This window comes from Idiotropiscis lumnitzeri, chromosome 19, assembly GCF_059441095.1.
Source record: "Idiotropiscis lumnitzeri isolate Australia: NSW breed Sydney's pygmy pipehorse chromosome 19, RoL_Ilum_1.0, whole genome shotgun sequence".
In the NCBI taxonomy this organism is placed as follows: domain Eukaryota; kingdom Metazoa; phylum Chordata; class Actinopteri; order Syngnathiformes; family Syngnathidae; genus Idiotropiscis; species Idiotropiscis lumnitzeri.
Window position 1 is genome coordinate 7,724,390 of NC_142409.1, and position 18,905 is coordinate 7,743,294.

The following is an 18,905-nucleotide window of genomic DNA, read 5'->3' on the forward strand; positions in this document are numbered from 1 at the left end:
TTCTATAAACATCCAATATTTGTGTTGCCAAATATAAAATATAATGGACCCCAATAAATATGTTGCTTGTGGTGTCAAAGGACATCTATACACGCAGAAGGGATCCATACATTTGAAAATGAAGGAAAATTGCCCCAAACTGATGAGAGCGTCAGTCGTGTTGGCGCCATGTTAACAGTGTCTTTTTTTTTTGTTGCATCGGAATTACATTATTAAATCACCGTGCGTGCATGTAGGTGTGAGGTCGTGAGAGCAAGAATTTGCTTTTTCAACGTTTGCCAATACAGAGCCTTACTTGTTAATTGTAAGTCCTCCATATATATATATATATATATATATATATTTATTTATATATTTTAAATATATATGGTGTTACGAGAGGTTCTTCCTCACCAACCTCACTCAACCATGACTTTGTCTTGTTTGTCCAAATTTTGTTCCCCTTGAAAATCATTCTCGCGACAACTTCTCTGACTTGCATGTGCCCTTTGTCACCATATGTGTCCGCATTTTGCCTTCCTTGTGCAGCTTTATTTTCAGATTTTTTCTCAAATCATGCCACTTCCAGTCATCTCCATTGGCCTCATTTCCTCTTTCTCCCAGACAGCCACTCCCCTTCAGCATCTCACCCCTTCCTATCCTTTCCCTTCAATGCATTACGTTGGATAGAAGAAGGAGGATCAAGTGTCCACGGTTCCTCCCATCACCTGTGAAATTTCTGAGTCAGTTCACGGTGAAAGGGGGCATTGTGTCCCCCTGATGAGGAATGCCCTTGCGTCTCTTCTCAAAGAAATTGCTTTATTTGGCCAGGAATTTGGAGGCATCTTGAGAAGTGTTACAGTATTTCTGTGAGGGGCAGCAGAGGACTTCAAGCTGTGCAGATTGGACTGTTATTTTCCTAAAGTGATACTTCTGAATAGATTTTAAAAATGCCCAAAAATGTTTCCAATATGCACTCGGAAATACTAGTTATTAATAATAAATCAAATGCATGCATTATGAATTATAGCGATGAATTTGGCTGCGATAGCATTATTTTCAACCATTATGTATATGAGCGCGCATAACATGGGTGATCTGATTTATATTTTATTTTGTATGCATTAACTGGAAATATCTCACTGGAGCATATTGTCTCTACTACTTCTTATATTTCATGTGCTGAGGTTGACACCTGGTGGTTAAAAAAAACATTAATGCCAATTTCCACAGACTAGTATAAATAGAAAGGCAGGAGATGTCTACATGTCTCTATCCTAAAGTTGTTCTATTTCATCATTCTCCCCACGTTTTACGTATTGGTCGGTATGTAAATTTAATTAGTAAGTTAAATTCCTCATTTGTGACGTACATAGTATTGGCAATAAAACTGATCTGGTCATGAAGAATGGAGAGGAGTGATGGGACTTGGCTTTATGGCAATTATTTTCTTGCTTATAATGAATCTGTAGAATATGAGTTTTACTTTTTGAATTGAAATATTAAAATATATAATTGAAAACTATGCAAATCTAGTGTGAGACACCTCTATTTTTAAGTAGCAATGTCAAGAGTTTAAATAAAAGGGTATGCTTTATTGTTATTGTGGGTCCAACAAAATGTAATTTTAAAATATGTTTATTTTGTTATTGATTTATGTTTTTTTAACTCTAAATCTATTTGAAATATTACCTGTCACGGTAACTCTATAACAATAAATAAACACTCAAATGGCTGTCTACATATCAATGGATAAAATTAGACTGATGTTCCATTTTTGAACAAAGAGGGCGACAGCGTGCACTTGTGCTTTACCGACCAAAAGCAATGTAACAGAATAAGACCATAGCGGAAGTTGTTTTTCTATTGGCATGATGTCTCAAGACATGTATGCAATGGACTTCTAAATAAGCGCATAAATCTATAATGTATATTGGATGAAAATCACTGTGTTTAAATTAAGTGATCTTAGGGAATGGCAACGTAAATGGCCAACCGTGACTTCATATCTCCCGACGGCGTTTAAGCGGCATTGTTAATCGTCCATTCATAAGTCCGTGCTTTCTGTGGCCAGATCGCATAACAATCACCTAAAGGTGAGCTTTTAATAAATGTGTGTTTGTTCGTGGGGAGTTATAAAAGCAGAATTGTGTGCAAGTGTGATTTCACATGAGCACAACGACAATTTTGAGATCTATCGTTACCTTACACTTCTATTGTTGAAATAAATGCTCGCCCAAATAAAGAGAATACCTGAATCGAATATTTTAAGAAAAAAATCTTTGCCCAATAGATATTTTTTTGCAAAGAGATCATGGGGATCAGATACTGCGTTGACTGGTTTCATATCTGGCCGCCAAATTTGTCGTTAGCGGATTTTGGCATAACCTTTATTGCAAATGCAGCATCGCACAGGAAGACAAAAGTCAAATGGATCAATTCACGTAAACAGCAAGAAAGAACACAACACAAAAGTCTTTGTGTAAATGTTAAACGCTTTAATATTTCCGTGTTTTATGGAGACATGGTGCGTACATGGCCGTCACCTTGTAATCGAATTACATTGTTACTCTTATCTCAATTCCTGACACCAAGCTACTGGCTCCAGGATTTTGCAAGGCAAAATACATAAGTTCCTACCGCAGGCTTCAATTTTGGCTGCAACGATGGTTGTTTTCTCAGTGGTGATTTGTAACAGTACTGGATAAAAGTGTTCCTAAATGATTGTAGTACATAGTACTTATTATAGTGTTTAGTAATGGTGTTATGCTGACTTGCAGGGAAATGGACTTCCCTGAGGAATCCACCGAGACGCGTGGAAGCAAGACACTGTTGGTCCGACATTTACCTGCCGAGCTGAGTGATGATGAGAAGGAGGACCTCCTCAAGTATTTTGGCGCCCAGTCCGTCAGAGTTTTATCGAACTTTGGCCGTATGGTTGGTTGAATTCAATTCAATAGTTTATTTCAAGCTTATGTTTCTCAAAAGAGAAAGTTAAGAGAATAGATATAATCTTCCTGGTGGCTGTAGTTCTGGTGTTCTGTTGTTTTTTTTTTTTAAGTCCCATACTGAACTGATTGTCTTTTCTAAGCCGATCTTTTTGCGCCCCACAGAAACACACAGCATTTGCAACTTTTAGCAGTGAAAAATCAGCAGAAAAGGTGAGCCTCTAATAATACTGATACCTGTACTGCGCTTCTTTTATTACATACACTTCTAATACACTCATTGTTTACTTGCTTAACATCTGTTAAAGGCTCTCACCCGGCTCCATCAGCTCGAGATTCTCAATCGAAAGCTTATTGCGGAGTTTGCAAAAGGCCAAGATAACATCGCAGTATTAAAGGATCCACCTGTGTCGGATAGGTAACTGCGCTGACTCTCAGAATTCCCATTGCTCTCAAATATACAAATACAAACAGACACCTAAGATATTTTTTTTTCCGAGCAGTAAGGCGCAGAACAAACCAGAAACTAAGCAGTCTAACCTTCCTCTCATAGAGACGGGCATTTCTCCAAATCTTGGGTAAGTTGAACATGTGTACATTTTATAGTTTATCATGCCATCGTCACTAGAGTCAGCTGTTCGTGCTTTCGCCAATACGAATTATTACTGTTTATTTAAGTGTTTATTAGTAAATTCCAAGTTACAATAATTGCAAACGTGTTTTTATTCTCCTTTAGTAAAACTTGCTTTTTTTTTAAATCCTACATTTCTGCTTCTGTCAATTACAGATTGAAATATCACCCAAATCCTTCTTTGAGGTATTTGTACCCACCCCCTTCCAATAGTGTTCTGACAAATATAACACACGCCCTCTTGTGTGTGCCCAAGTTTTATGTTCAAGTGAGTAAATTGTTTCCCTTTACATCATTTATTTTTCTCACCCCGTAAATCTTTGATGTGCAAATTCTCTTTTTTTCTGCACTCTGCAGTTTGCATGCAGTTTAAATTCAAAGCTAAAAGTGGTCATTTGAAACAAAAGCTGTGTCTTTAGCCTTGGGAGACGAGCTCAAATGAAAAGACGTGCTCTTTGAACTGCATCCATTGCCTTTAAAGATCATCCAGCAAACATTTAGCTTTTTTCAATTCCAATTTGCGCATGTTAATAATAAACCAGAAGTGGGAAGCATGAGTTATGGGTTTAGCATTTCCCGTGGAGCCAAGCCGCCTGGATTTTCTATGCTGCTGTTTGCAGATTTTGCTTCTTGGTGGCGCTCTCGTGTTGCTGCAGCAGCAGCAGCAGCAGCAGCATCACCCCCCTCCTCACCTCTCTCACTCTTCTCACCTCAATCTCTCCTTGATCCGTGCATTTCGAATGGAAAGCACAAAAGCTGTGCAATCTGTTTATCTGCGCCATTTGTTTTATTTTTTTGTTTTTTCGCACGTATTGTAAAAAAACAAGTCTTAAATCTAGACTGTTATAATTTTCTTACCTTCAATTTAACAGGTTCTGCATCTGATGAACAAGATGAATTTACCATGTCCGTTTGGCCCGCTCACTCCGAGACCCCCTATTGTGAGTTTTTAAATTTTTTTGGTCAGGCCTTTCGATGCAAAATGATTTCTCGTGAAACAACTAATTAGTCATGTCATCGAGAGATCATCATGTGAAACTGGAGAACAATTAAGCAAAGTCAAAGTCAGTTAAGTATAAGCTCAGTCTTTTTTTCCAAATTGTCTCTTGCAGTTTGGCCATCTGCCGACTGCCCCGCCCATCCCCATGCCTCCCCCATTGCCTCCCGATCTCCCGCCAACGCTAGCAGAGAAAATGGAGATGTCAGCTGATGACGAGTCTGAGTATGAGAGTGAAGATGATGAAGACAAGGAGAGGTGAGAAGTAGAACGCTCACACGCTCAAGATGACATCAGTGTGTGTGCGCTTATTATTTACCATTCACAAGTTTTTCTGCTTACTTCACACTGTGATTATTTTGGCGCACGAACAACGTACTAGGACATGAAGATTATATAATGTGCAGTGCTGAATGGTGGCTTTGTTTCAGGATTGCTCGTCTGATGGGTCTGGTCAACCAAGCATGTAAGAGACCTATGAGACCAAAAAAATCGTTGAAGAGGAAGAAGCCCAAGATCAAGGATCTCCTCTATGTGCCCAAACCAGACTCTCAGAGGTACAGCAGAGACACCCCTGCATGTCGTTACAAATTTATTCAGGCTCACAATCTGCTCTTAAAAAAGGCCTCTTAGGGACACTATATATATATATATTATATATATATATATATTTTATATATATATATATATATTATATATATATATATATATATATATAAAAAATATATTATATATTATATATATATATTATATATATATATTTTATATATATATATATATTATATATTATATATATATATATATATATATATTATATATATATATATATTATATATATATATATATAATATATATATATATATTTTATATATATATATATATTTTATATATATATATATATTATATATATATATATATAAAAATATATTATATATATTATATATATATTATATATATATATATATATATTATATATTATATATATATATATATATTATATATATTTATATATATATATATATATTATATATATATTATATATATATATATATATTATATATTTATTTATTTATTATTACTTCTTTTTTTTTCTTCTTTTTTTTTTACAATTACAAACTGGTGCCAGTTGAGGAAAGTACCGCCCATGCACACGCTCCCATAACGACACACCACACACACTCTCAGAAACTTTATATGTAACCGTTGACCAGAAAATGTGGGGAGCATTTTGCCACACAGTAGCCAGGTTTTATGGCGGGTTATTTAAAAAAAAACAAAAAAACATCTCGTCTGGAATGCGGCGATTGTCTCTGCTGTCTACAGCGCTCCAGTCATGCAGCCATCAGACGTGTTTGAGCAGCCCAACTCTGCTGGACCCAAGAAAATAGAATTCCACATTTCGGTTTCTGAGGTGGCAGCCAGGGTGGAAGGAAGTGGGACGCAGTGTGATGAAGGTATGAGGAAGATTTCTGTTCTCCTATTTAGAACTTGGATAGCCATTTTTAATTATCAGAATTAAGTTTTATGTTGAACTGAGACCTTTTAATAGTCCCAATTGATCGAATTTACACTAGAAAAGCTGTAACATGTCCATAAATAATAAATAAAAATTATATGCATGAAAATCTTCCGTTTAGATATCCGGTGTATATGTAAAGAGGTTTCATACTATCAAGAGTGATTTGATGCATGTGCTATTTGTGGGGGAAGTCAGAACCGCAATACTGTATATCACGTGAACAGCCAGCATGCGCTGAAAAGGTGTTGCCATTATCAGCGAGGAAATGTCATTTGGGAAGAAGTGTGAGGGAGGGTGGGGACACCGTCTGTGTTCCTTGTACCCTTTTTTTTGCTTTCATATTTATTTTGACATGTTATCTTTCACTACAACTCCACTCTCCAGCAAACTCCACAGAAGTAAAATAGATCTCAAAGTCAAGCTCGGCACATTTCCTAAAGGCGTGGAGGGAAGATAAAGGAGGACAGGTGGCTTTTTGGATTAGTCTTGTTTTGTCTGATAAACAAGCAGTTTAAATGAAAAGGAAAGGCGGCCAGATAAGTGGGAGTATATATTAAAAAAAAAAAAAAAAAAAGAATTTCTGCTCTAGTGCACTCACACTTGATGGGTAATAACTTTTTCTCCTGTGCAAGTTTGCTTACTTTAATTCCGTGTCGCACAAAATGTGCTGGTCTAGTCTTCATCCAAGTATCACTACATACAACTAGAATTGAATTAAGCATTTTAGTGTCATGCCTGACATAAAGATAAATTATTTGTCGTAAATAAATCATTTAGGGACCAATTAAGCGAGATGAGGAAGAACGTAAAAATAATTCAAATCGAGTCAGAGTAAGTGACTTTTATTTTTGGTCGCTTTCAACAGCTCCAGTTTGTCTTTCAAATATGGATGACTCTGAGGTTACGCTCAACAACAAAACGGAGGCCGCGGAAGGATTTGGGAAGATCTACCCCAGCATCCAGTCGCCCAAGCAACGTGAGGAGCACAGTGACGAAGAGCAGGATCTCCCCTCGGATGTCATCTCGATAAAAGAGCTTGAGAAAGGACGTCTCTCAAGAGATGGTAAACAACGAGATGTCAAAACAACCACGTCGACTCGTTCCAAAATGGCCCTCACACTCGGTGTTTCCTCCTCCAAAACAGAGATTAAAAGGATGTCGGTGTTCAAGAATTATGAGCCGGGTGAGCCGACCTGCAGACTGTATGTGAAGAATATCGCGAAACAAGTGGAGGAGAAAGTAGGTTCTTTTCTGGAACTCGACCCACTTGTGCTTGTCCCATCGCATGTTTATTGCCGACGTCGTGAGATTACTGCATTGTTGAATGTCAAAGTAAAACAATCCCATAATAAGATCTGCTGCGTCAGAGCACCTTTTCGTCGGTTATTTATTGGCTTGCTGTTCGTCGTTTGTCTCGCAGGACCTCAAGTACATCTACGGGAGATACATTGATCCCTCATCAGAAACGGAAAGAAACATGTAAGTATCCCTTTTGTAACTGTCTGAGATCAATTAGTTTCGTTTTAAGGATTGATTTCTTGTTTTATTAACACCATCTCCCATTCATCAGCTATTTTTGTCACGTTCTTTCAAGACATTCTTGTAATTCATGCTCACTGTGATACGTTTCTAAAAAAAAAAAAAAAAGGATCCAACCTGACACAGATCAGTAAGGATCTTGTTTTTTTTTCAGCCACTTTTGAACGGATATTCCATTTGGGACCTCAAATGTTTTTTTTTCCAATCTAGTTTAAGTGCTATGCAAAGTTTCTAAAGTATCTTTAGTTCACAAACACTCGCACAATGTAATCACATCCTGTTCTAGATTTGTGTTAAAAAAAAAGTTTTGACTTACATTCTCAGAATTATTACCCAGCAAGTGTTGATTTTGGAATGACTTTACAGTCGAGTACTGTAGACTCGCTAAGCTTGATTTACTCATTTAGTAACATGAAGGGCCGACATATTCGAACCACCGATGCAGTGCAATTCTAACCCACAATTGCCTGCGTTTCGAGTCCAATGTGAATACGTGACCCTGTTTTGAAATTCAGCGAGACAGAGAGGTTTAAACATGCTGCACCCGTAGCAGTGATCGCAAGCTTTATAGCATCATTCTGTTTGCAATTGAAAGTATCCCTCCTGAGGTTGAGGGCTCTCTCGAGTGTCGTTTAGGATACAGCGGGGGCTGTGTTTTTAAATAGAAGAAAATGTAAAGCTTTTCCATTTCCTGCATCTGTTTTTCTTGACGTTATTATTCAGAGTGCCATAGAAGACCTGTTGGTAGCGAGCAAACACACTTTTCATTATTTTCACCTTTTCATTTCGCAGGCTTTTCTATTGGTACTTTTTTTTTGTGTGTTGTGGACTAAGTAGATGTAACACACCTAAAGCGTGTAGAGCAACCGTGAGTGTTAATGATGATCCCCTGCTTCCTGTTCCTTCGCCAGGTTCGACGTGGTGTTAATGAAAGAGGGCCGGATGAAAGGGCAGGCCTTTGTCGGACTTTCCAGCGAGCAGCGTGCCGAGAAAGCCCTGCGGGAAACCAACGGCTTTATTCTCTTCGACAAACCCCTCGTGGTGGTATCCTTTATGTTACTTGCTCCGTCGTGGGAGCTTATAATGTCATTTGAGCACACTGTGGTCACCATGTCACCTAATGAACATAATTAGTGGGCATCGTAAAAGACTCTTGGGCGTATTCTGCCGTTTGCGCTTAAGTCAGTTTTTTTTTAAGCACCTTTCTTGCACTGTTTGTCTGGCTGTTGTGTCCATTTTTTTTTTTTTACATGCATTAAGTATTCCAAACAATCACAATTCAACCTATTTGCTGCTGTAACAGATTTATCGTTTCTTTTCTCTTGTTTCTGATTCTGTGATTTTTGATGGGAAATGAGATATGAGAATTAATTTCTCCTTCTCTTCTGCTTTTGCACCGAGTGTAGAAAAAAAGTCGTACAATGGTGGAAAAATTATAATCCTTGACTGCAGAAGGTGTCTGTCTAGACAAGAAAATGTTTCATGACGTGCGTGTCAACATCCTCTTTTTAATGTTGAATGGCCTTAACTGATAATTGCAGCAATTTGCTCGATCAGCCCGGCCGAAACAAGACAATAACGATGGCAAGAAAAGAGCAAAACAACGATAACATTTGCAGGTGAGTACTGTTTTAAAAATGCATATTTATGGCGTTATTTATCAAGTTTTTGATTAACTCATTCACTACCAGCCGAGTAAAAAAAAAATAAAATGGACCTTTGACGACTTTAGCCGTCAATGGCAGTAAATGAGTTAAGTATTCATTCATGAAAATGACGAATTTAAAATGGCAATGCCAAATCGACAACCAAAAACAGTATGTTATCGTAGTTCCTTAAATAATGGGATTTAACTTAAAAAAAAAAAAAAAAAAAGCCATGCCCCGATTAATCGGCCATATGCACCATTCAGTTCAACGACAAAGCATGGCACCTGAACTAGACGCATCGTAAACCAGAAAAAAATTCTATGGTTGCATGTGGTCCTTCTGACATGACATGTTTCAAGGTTACTTAATAATTTACACTGAATTGTTTTATTATCGTGGCCTGGAAGGAACTACACTATTGATTTCTTCTCCTGAATTGTGACAAGATTTGACATTGTCATGCTTTCTTTTCAATTTGTGTTTATACCTCATTCATTCAAGATGCCAAGGCTTGAATTTGTGGGCCAGCAGAAGCATTTGTATCCTTATTTGAACATATCCTTTTGGAGAGAAAAAAAAATCGAAAGAAAAGAGGGCAGTTCTATTTGTGGAACCGATGGAACATGTAGTATTGACCTTTTTAAGCGCATTGATCTACATTTCCAAGGACGGAGCAATATTGGTCCTTGCACTCAGTGAATTTAGTCTTGTTAACTAAATGTGGCTGGAATGTTGTTTGACGATGTTTTCTTGCCTCGTCTGGCTAAATTGCAGGTGATGATCATCATGGTTCATCTTCGTCGATTATTTAATAAAACATGTTTTTATTAAAATGAGGTCATGTCTCTGTTTAGCACACAAACTCACATGTCACGGGTATGTTTTATTCGGAAATGTAATATTCAAGGTAAATACAGACTAGGGGTGTATGAAACGGAGACGGTCGGCTGTTGGCGGCTGCAGATTTAAAAAAAAAAAAAATGTCAGATGAGTGAAGAAAGATGGAAGGGAGGTGGGAAAAGCAAACTGCAAATAGAGTGAAGTCAGTGGGAAATTGCGCCAGCCGCTTTCGCTTACCTTTACAATCCCCGCCTTGCCCCACCTGCATTATTACGGAGAGTAAACCCCGGAGAGTGAACTTCCCCCCTCAGCAGCTGTCATATCAGGGGATTTGGAAATCAATTTGTTTTTGTCCTCTGCCAGGGTGGGTAATACTAGAAGGGTAGCGGGTGCATGTCAGTCAGAGATGAATTAAAGTTTGAGGTGTCGTCTCGGAGAAAAGATGGCTGACCACTTCCGTCGTTGCTGACCACTGGAAGCATTCGGAAGCCGCGAGGGCAGGTTGCTTGGCTGTCCTCTTAAAAGCATTCATTTAGAGAAAAATGGCAGGTTGAATTTGAATGTTGCATTGTCAGTGTTTGAAGTGCTTGAAATTTGTTCCGTTTGGGTCCAGGCTTCCCTGAAGCACCTTTTTTTGTTATTATAATTACAAAGCTCACAGTTTTGGTTCAAAACACAAAAAAGAATTAGTCTTCAAGCACTGCCGATGCATATGCATCTTTATATATTCTTTGCTGTGACTGTGGATCACTTGAAAAGATGAAAAGATCGACCTTGCTTGCATTTGGTCTGAGAATTGTTTTCATTCGATGTCAAAAGCGAAACGCAAGCAATATAAAACTCAAAACGCGTTACTGCAATAGAAAACACTTTCTTGTGAGCTACAAGGTCATGCCACTTAGCTTCACCTCCCACATCATTACATAAATGTAATAAATCCCGTTTCCCGTTTCTTTGTGTATGTTACTAATGCCTGAAATAAGAACTTGTCACTCTGCTGTCTAGTTTGTCATATACTTGCACAAAATGGAAGCCCAAATCCTACAAATGAAGTCTGACTTAACTTCAGACGAGTCAAAGTTGACTCTTAATATACTCCAATTATTGCAACTATTTGTTTTAATTTGACGTAAAACAGCCATGCCGCTGCAGCTTTTCTGCCGTGTACAAAAATGTTAGCACCTGCAATTTCGGTGGTTAAGATCCAAGCGAACAGGTTCATCCATCACATGGGCGCATCTGGTCTGACCTGCAGCCCATATCTCCTGCATGAAGGAGGGGGGCGGGGGGTCGTTTGGGGTCCCATCTGTGGCCGACGCTGCACGCCATCCCAACGATGACAAATGTGCACCCCCACCGTGGAAATATCGAGTTACTAAGGCATTTATCAGGTGAGATTTGAGCAAGATGAACGCTAACCTTTCGTAAGTCGACTCAGATGAAGATGTATGCCGTGCGCCGGCTCTGTCGGTTGCATACCGGAGATGCATATGTGTGCTTATCATTAGAATATTTTGTCTGGCTTCAGTTTAACAAGGAAGTTTACTATACTAGCGTCTTCATTTCCCCTTCTCATTGTCAACACGAGCATGATAAGCCAACACAATATGAAAATGCAAAAACACTGCAAAAAAAAAATCATTTATATTTCCTTCATTTTTCTTTACAATAATTGCATTCTGATTAATAATTGTGTTTGTGGAATATGAGTTAAGCAGTGAAATCCACCCGCTCGGAGCGATTGAGCGAGCAACTGTGATGTAATTTTTAGTCGACAGAATTGACAAAATGGCCGCCACGAGATAGCTAAACGCAGGTGGACTTTGCTGCTTAACTCATATTCCACAAACAATATTAATAACATTGCTATGTTTAGACTATTGAAGGTGGAGAAAACATTTTATTGCAAATAATTTTTGGGGGTTGACTTCCCCTTTAAGAAAGCTCATTGATCAATGCACAGGATGATTGGATTCACTTCCTTCTGTTTTTGTGAGTGATTTAAACCAAAAAGGGAGGTTTATTGGCTGATTTGATTCAAATTTGGATTTATGTTAACTTTTTATTTATTTTGTAATAATTACATTATTTTACATGTAGAAAAGAAATGGTCGTAAAGTACCGATTAACGACATTGGGATGAGAAGAACCCACTGCTGCTGCTAAAAAAAAAAAAAAGTCAGTGATATGAGTTGTACTGACTTTTTTTCATGACTTCATGCAAACAGTTAAAGTCACTTGGAGAGCAAAAGTGTCAATTCGAAGGTACGCTTATTCATTATGAAGAGAGTGATGGCTTCACGATGCATATTTAATTTGCTGAAAGCTTGCAAGTTTAATGAAGTTGTCCGAATGAGTAGCATTTAAAGCTGAAGGAAAGTAATGTGCTTCAAAAATTTATCCTAAATGTCTTGGATAAAAAAAAAAAAATTACGTCCGAGGTTTCTTTAACCACCTTTGTATTTATTTATTTATTTAATTTTTTTTTTAATTCAAACCTGCTTGTTTTTCTTGGCCTATTTTGAGTGTCTTAACTCCTAGCAGATATTTGGAGAAACGTTACGGGAGCATAAAACTGCTGTGGCATTCGATGTTCATCCCCATGCAAGTTTTGCTACTTGCGTTTTGTGACTTGTCTGCAAATTCTCAGCCTCACCCACCTCCACGGCAACCTTGTTTATTCCCCACAGTGGCATTAGCAAAGCTGTAAAAGTATTTATGGGGGTACAAATGTGGGACAGCCAATCTAAGACAAATCTATAAATCCTGGTTGTTGATTTCTCAGGGCCAGGAGGTGCAGGCCAGTGATCAGTGGAGGTAGAAAGTATTCCCCGGGTGACTCTGTGTGAGTAACGCGCAGACACTGAGCCGCATGCCAAACAGTGTTACAGCGACGCCGTTGTGCTTTTAAAATGGCCAAGCTGGCCTTCGCCTCTAAAGTGAGACGCAGACTAGCTATCCATCCATCGAGCGTGTGAGCCGGTATCATTAGCTAGCACCCAACCGGGATCCGACTGGGCAGTCGGTGTGCTCCGATCATGAAATAACATGTTTCATAATTATAAAGCCGATTTACTAAATGTCCAAAATTGTATCAATTTTTTTGGGGGGAAATGCCAGAAACAAAAATGACCATTATGCTTATTTTTACACGTCATGTCTACTTATTAGGTTTTCCTCTCCACCTGTCCTTAGCTTCCTCCAGGCACTCGTGTCTTGTCCAGGTGCGCATCGTTATCTCGTCAATTTGTTTGCATTTCCCTCGGCGGAAATGAGAATCTGAAGAGGCCCTGGTTTCCTACCCCCGTTTTGGCCAAGTTGTGAAAACATTACCAAGCCATCCCAGCGGTAAGAACACCGTACAAGAGGAATGGAAATGCAATTTTCATTGATCTTGACAACGCTGCATTTTATTTATTTTTTTTATTTATTCAAAAATTTGTATTCACTGCTGGCAGCGCAACCAGCAAACAACTTAATTGTCTTTCTGCAACCTTGTTTTTCTTTTTCTACAAAGTATTACATTTTATTAAAGGACATTTTTCTTTTAAAAGAGAAAATATACATGGGCATAGGTTGGGTGAAGGTTGCTTTGCGAAGTGGTTGACGACGAACAAACAAATGAAAGAAAAAGTATCGACACTATCTTGCATAACAAAAGAGTCGTCCTGGTCCCTGATTGGCATTGGATATGAATTCTGAAATCAGGAATAACCTCCGAAAGTGCAATGGTTGTGTGTTTCTCAGCTGGATTCATTCTTTCATTTTCTTGTGGCGCTCTCTGTTGTGCTTTGTTAGTACCGTATTTTCCCGACGATAAGCCGCTAGTTTTTTTCCTCGATTTTGAACTATGCGGCTAATACAACGGTGTGGCTTTTCTGTGTTTTTTTTCTCTGTGGGTGCTCTATAGTTCAGAAAATATGCTAAATAAATCTCTATTTTTTTTTTCCTCCATCCTAGAATGCACTGTTCTAAGAATCTGTTTATGTACCTTTATGTGCTTTCACTGTTTTGTACACTGTACAAAATTGTTCTGTACGTGCAGGAAACAACTAATTGTTTCAACATAGAAAACTGCGGCTTGCGTATTTGTTATTTTTTATTTTTTTATTTGCTGCGGCTTATATTTAGGTACGTCTTATAGACCAGAAAATACATGACACTTAAGCACAGAGATCTTCAATCCTGTTCCTCGAAGGCCTGCGTCCTGCCCGGTTTCCTTCTCTCCATGCTGCAACACACCTCATTCAAATGATTAGGATCGTTATCTAGCGTCTGCAGGCCTTGCTGATCGTCTGATCATTCGAATCAGGTGTGGCCTTCGAGGAACAGGATTGAGGACAGGATTTAGCACGTGATGCAACAATGCATTTTTTTTTTTTTTAAATCCCCCTGCTTGAATTTTGTCATTCCCTTCAGGACAACCAATTCGTTCACAGATCTCTGTTAGAAAATGGATGTATAAAACCGTGATTTTTTTTTCTTTTTTTTTTTTAGCTCAATAGAACGTTCATCCAATCTGAACCCATTGTTGTCTAAAATGACTTTTAATGGACCCCTGTCCTCCTAATAATCCATCACATAATCAGTCGCCATATACCTTTCCGTGTGAGTAAAACGAAGCTGTCAGCGTTCCGTTGTGAAAGCGACGATTTTGATCTCCTCCTGGCGCGGTTTGTCACGCTGAGAAATATAGCCGTCAACCTTGAAGGGGAAAACTGTCTGCTGTGTAGATGGAGACCTATTGTCTGGGGGATTGACAAGGCTTGATGCAACAGGCTACAGTGAGTCAAGGCCAACACACACATAAAAAAAAAACACACTCTTTCTTCACCGTCTTCATCCCCAGAGAAGGTATTTTTCATACTTTCAGCTACCCAGCAGTGACAAGTTTTTGGCACCTCTGCTTAGCGTGACACCTCTTTGAGGCCACTTGAGGTCTCTCCCTTGATGGGGATTGTTAGCGAAATATTGCACAGCTGGACGGATGATTTTTTTTTTTATTTATTGATTTTTTTTAAGGAAAATCGGGCTGTTTATTTCGCACTAAAGGAACAGAAATGCCTCGGTAAAGATGATTCTATTTTGCTCAAATGCTTGACTTCTATCAATTTGCCGTTGCATGTGACGCTTCTTGTTGCTCTGGTGACATGGAAGGAAAAAAAAGGTATTCATTAATTTGTAAAAATTCAGTCGCAATTGACACCACAAAATGATGGAAAAACATCATGGTCGAATTGAAGCTCCTCAACTCACTTCGACATCGGCACAAGAAAGCGACAAAGCACTTTTTGTCCTGTCCCGTGAGATGCACGTGGCTGTACGGCGCCGTGCTGTTATTCGTGTCAAAGGGCAGCGTCTCGCCTGCATAAAGGGGCCACGTCTGTTTCAGATGACTGCCCCAGCGGCACTCGCCGTGTGTGGCTTCAATGCTGCACAGCATCTTTCGCTCTCTCGCTCTGACTGCAAACCATCCATCCCTCTCCCTGAACAGGATCGAGAACAGTCTCCCAAGGTCAGAGCGCATCTAACACCCCCTCCTTTTTTTTTTTTTTCCTCAATATGCAATGTTGGCAATCTTTTTTGGGTGAAACTGGGATTTGGTATTGCTGGCAAGCTGGAAGTGCCAAAATCCTGATTTGTTGCCATGGTAACCAGGAGACTTGCAAACATGTTGGCAAAACAAAAGGCAACCAACATAAAGTGCAGACCTCCGCCAAAAATAAACAATCCAAATTGTACCCTCATTTCTTTGCCCACAAAGATACATTTAGGGAGCAGTTTTTGAATGTGCGTAAACTGGTAGACAGTGACAAAATAACTCCCCTGCCAGAGGTAATGACTAAGCAGTAGTTTTGTGTGTGTCAGGGCTCTGGTGGGGATTGAGGTGCAAGCTAGCATGTTTCCAGACCAGTAAATGTGCGCCAAGTGCTCTGACATTTTCACCAAATCAACATTTGATGCCCGTTACCCCAAGCAGAGGACATTGCAGACATTATTTTGGAGAATCCACATCCACCTGCGCTCCCCGTTTTCTCCCACTGTGCCTCCACCCCACCATTCCTCTTCAATTATTTAGTCGTTAGCCCGGTTCGGTCCTGAGCTGCAGGGAAAGCTTTACCTTGGCGATTACAGCAGAGCTTGTCACTGGTGGCGGCCTGATATCTCTGTTGTTGTCGGGGGCTGGAGGAAGATGACTTTTGCCACATTATGCAGGCGGAAATGTCATTACCTCATTTGCAGCCTTTGGTCTCATAGAGGCGGCGTGGATTTAAATGTGCATGAAGGTGTGCTTGTGTGTTAAGCCACACAAATGACCAAAGCCCGAACAATAGAGCAAGACAATTCTTGCCGCCGGAAGAAAGTTTCCCCCTTTTTTCTCCCCAGTAGTATCAATAGTTCTCATTTACTGCCATTGACGACTAAAGACGTCAAATATCCATTTTGTGAATGTGTTTGTGGGCTAACTCACAACAGTGACGACAGGCCTGAGATGGAATCAGCTGAGTGTTGCGTGTTTGACGAGCTCATGTGTGGCGTCATTTACTAATGACATTTAGTGGATGTGGCCCCAAGGCGGACAAGAACACATCAGACAAAAACTAGGTGCCAGATCATTGTCATTAAAAAAAAAAAACATGTCCAGCCCTCTTACTGTTTTTTGTGTCGTTCACAGTGCCATGCAGCACATGAAGCAGAAGTTTGAGTTCAACAAGCGAAAGGTCAGCGCAATGTGACATCACACGTCAGCTTCTCAAGCACACAACACTGCTTAATACTCACATGGGTCCAAATGCAGGTTGCCGCCCCTTCCTCATGTCCCACAAGTCTGTCGGCTCCAACTATGCGCACCGAAGCCTCCTCGATCTGGTTTGGCTGAAAAAAAAAACAAAGATCAAAAGTGGTGAGTAACACTCTTTTGGACATAAAAGGTTGTCTTTTTTTTTTTTAATTCTCAGATTCAAGTTGTTTTATTTGTATAATCAAGTGGTCTACTTTCACTTTGACCACATACATTTCCAAATGTGTGTGAGCAATCAGCTGGTGGCTTTGTCTCTACACCTGACACACGATGAGCAACTTATGCTCCTTTCAATCAACTGCTCAAGCAGGGCCTCAATGTCTTCCTACTGAAAATAATTAGTTTATGTGCTAAAATATTGTGTTGAGTAAACTGCTCGTCCTTTACCGCCCCTTGTAAAAAATATCGCTTCACTCTTGTCATTTTACATTATATTATCTTGAAAGTATATGACTTTCTATTTTAAAAATGCACAACTTTAAGTTGACGATACAATACAATATCCAGAGTACTTTAAACCTTCAAATCGCCCGTTATAGTTTCATCAATTTTCCATTTATTATCTTTTTTTTTTTTTCATTCTGGTAATCGCACCAAATATTCACCAAGAAAGTATTTTTTTTCTTTTGTTGATCCCTGGTCTATTTTGCAAAACGAATGAACGAATCACACACGATTTGTGCAATATATATTCTAATAATATAAATTATTATTTATTTATTTAAAATAAATGGGGCTACGGTGACCATGTATTTAATTCATTTAAAAAACATGACTACCTTCATGTCTCCACTGAACGAAATGAAATAGGAAATTGATGAAAATCATGAAAAATCCCCTGTGCACCCACTAGAGGTCGCTGTTGAAGCAATTACATTAATTTATTATTATTATTTTTTTAACAATTTCTTTGAAACGTTGACATAGTGAAGTTTATACGGTATATGCACTCATCAGAACTTGAATTGAATTAATCTGTATAATCATACAGATAGTATTCAATAGAAAACCTCCATCTCCAGTCCTGGTATAAGTTACGGGAAAGATCACAGTTTAATAATATTTAACAATAATAACTTTATTGTTACTCTATAAGAACATGACAATTGAATTGAGTATTTTTTTTTTACAAGTGCACAGCTTCAGACTGTAACTCTAAATAAAGTAACAGACATTTTTGAAAAAGCTCTCAGTATGATGCAGTACAGTTCTGCACCACTGCAACCACATTAATAACCATTTTTAAGTGCTCTGTGATACTGTCAGTATGTCACAAATCTTACTTTTAAAAATACATTAGTTTGTAGAAGGAAATGCTGCTATAGTAGCTTCTTTCCCCGGACTTCCTGTGTTCATTAGAGGCCAAACACTTAGGGAGAAGAGAAATCAAAAGTGCACTGTCAGCATTGCAGCTGAATACTTGGTGATTTTTAGCCCAAGAAAAGTCAATCTGCATTCCGTTTTCCTGATGTATTATATGGCTACAAACGCACAGGACTGTTTGTTTTCTTGCTCGACTGTATGCACCGCCGATGTGTGTCCTTTTAGGCATAGATATGCAAATCACACTGAAGTTATTAATCGCAGTGTCACGGGGATTTTTGAAAATGAAAAAGAATGAGCAGTAAGAATGGGGGGGGGAAAAAAGCATGGACAGGCACACTTGGAATTTGTCCGAGTGAGTCGGGAAATTATTTCGAAAAATGTACTAATAGGTTTGTGCACTTTACGAATATAATACTCCTTGAAGCTCCTTCCTATTGTCCCTAATATACCTGTGGACCTCCCAAATTGGAGGCCGCCCACATGAGCGAAGCTCACTCCCCTGCAGTGTTTCCCACCATCCTCGGTGGATGATTATTGGCAGGTTTTTGGGCATTGCTGCAAGAATACATTTCTGCAGATGACTGTGAGGCAGGGAAAGATTGAATTCTCACTACTCACTACCGTGTCTGCGTGTGTGTGGCGAAGAGGAAGGGTGGAGGGGGGGGGGGTCAGTCT

General features: G+C 39.0%; 2 protein-coding genes across 14 annotated transcripts in view; both read left to right on the forward strand.

The window, feature by feature from the left end:
• The first annotated feature begins 1,828 nt into the window (after positions 1-1,828).
• rnpc3 (RNA-binding region (RNP1, RRM) containing 3) lies at positions 1,829-10,093 on the forward strand. The gene is made up of 16 exons (XM_088283143.1): positions 1,829-2,075; positions 2,760-2,916; positions 3,093-3,140; positions 3,236-3,345; positions 3,431-3,505; positions 3,715-3,826; positions 4,431-4,499; positions 4,671-4,813; positions 4,987-5,112; positions 5,879-6,009; positions 6,940-7,137; positions 7,219-7,313; positions 7,495-7,553; positions 8,525-8,657; positions 9,155-9,232; positions 9,764-10,093. The coding sequence occupies exons 2-15, from the start codon at positions 2,764-2,766 to the stop codon at positions 9,221-9,223; spliced, it is 1,521 nt and encodes a 506-aa protein (XP_088139269.1). The 5' UTR covers positions 1,829-2,075; positions 2,760-2,763; the 3' UTR covers positions 9,224-9,232; positions 9,764-10,093.
• Positions 10,094-12,527: 2,434 nt separating this feature from the next.
• Positions 12,528-18,905, forward strand: part of ntng1a (netrin g1a) — a 129,826-nt gene continuing 123,448 nt past the window's right edge. For 4 of the 13 annotated variants that reach the window (XM_088282968.1, XM_088282971.1, XM_088282970.1 and 1 more), the window contains exons 1-3: positions 12,530-13,450; positions 16,779-16,824; positions 16,902-17,006. The gene's annotated coding sequence lies outside the window, so the exon portion shown is untranslated. Of the gene's footprint in view, positions 13,451-16,778; positions 16,825-16,901; positions 17,007-18,905 lie in introns of all 13 variants that reach the window. The other 9 variants (XM_088282984.1, XM_088282975.1, XM_088282976.1 and 6 more) reach the window with 7 other exon arrangements.

What these genes read in the sequence shown, in the direction of transcription:
- rnpc3 (XM_088283143.1), top strand. Translation starts at nt 2,764, where the DNA reads ATGGACTTCCCTGAGGAATCCACCGAGACGCGTGGAAGCAAGACACTG. An exon ending in GATCCACCTGTGTCGGATAG is followed by an intron (nt 3,346 to 3,430) that starts GTAACTGCGCTG and finishes TTTTCCGAGCAG; the next exon opens with TAAGGCGCAGAACAAACCAG. An exon ending in CGAAACAAGTGGAGGAGAAA is followed by an intron (nt 7,314 to 7,494) that starts GTAGGTTCTTTT and finishes TTTGTCTCGCAG; the next exon opens with GACCTCAAGTACATCTACGG.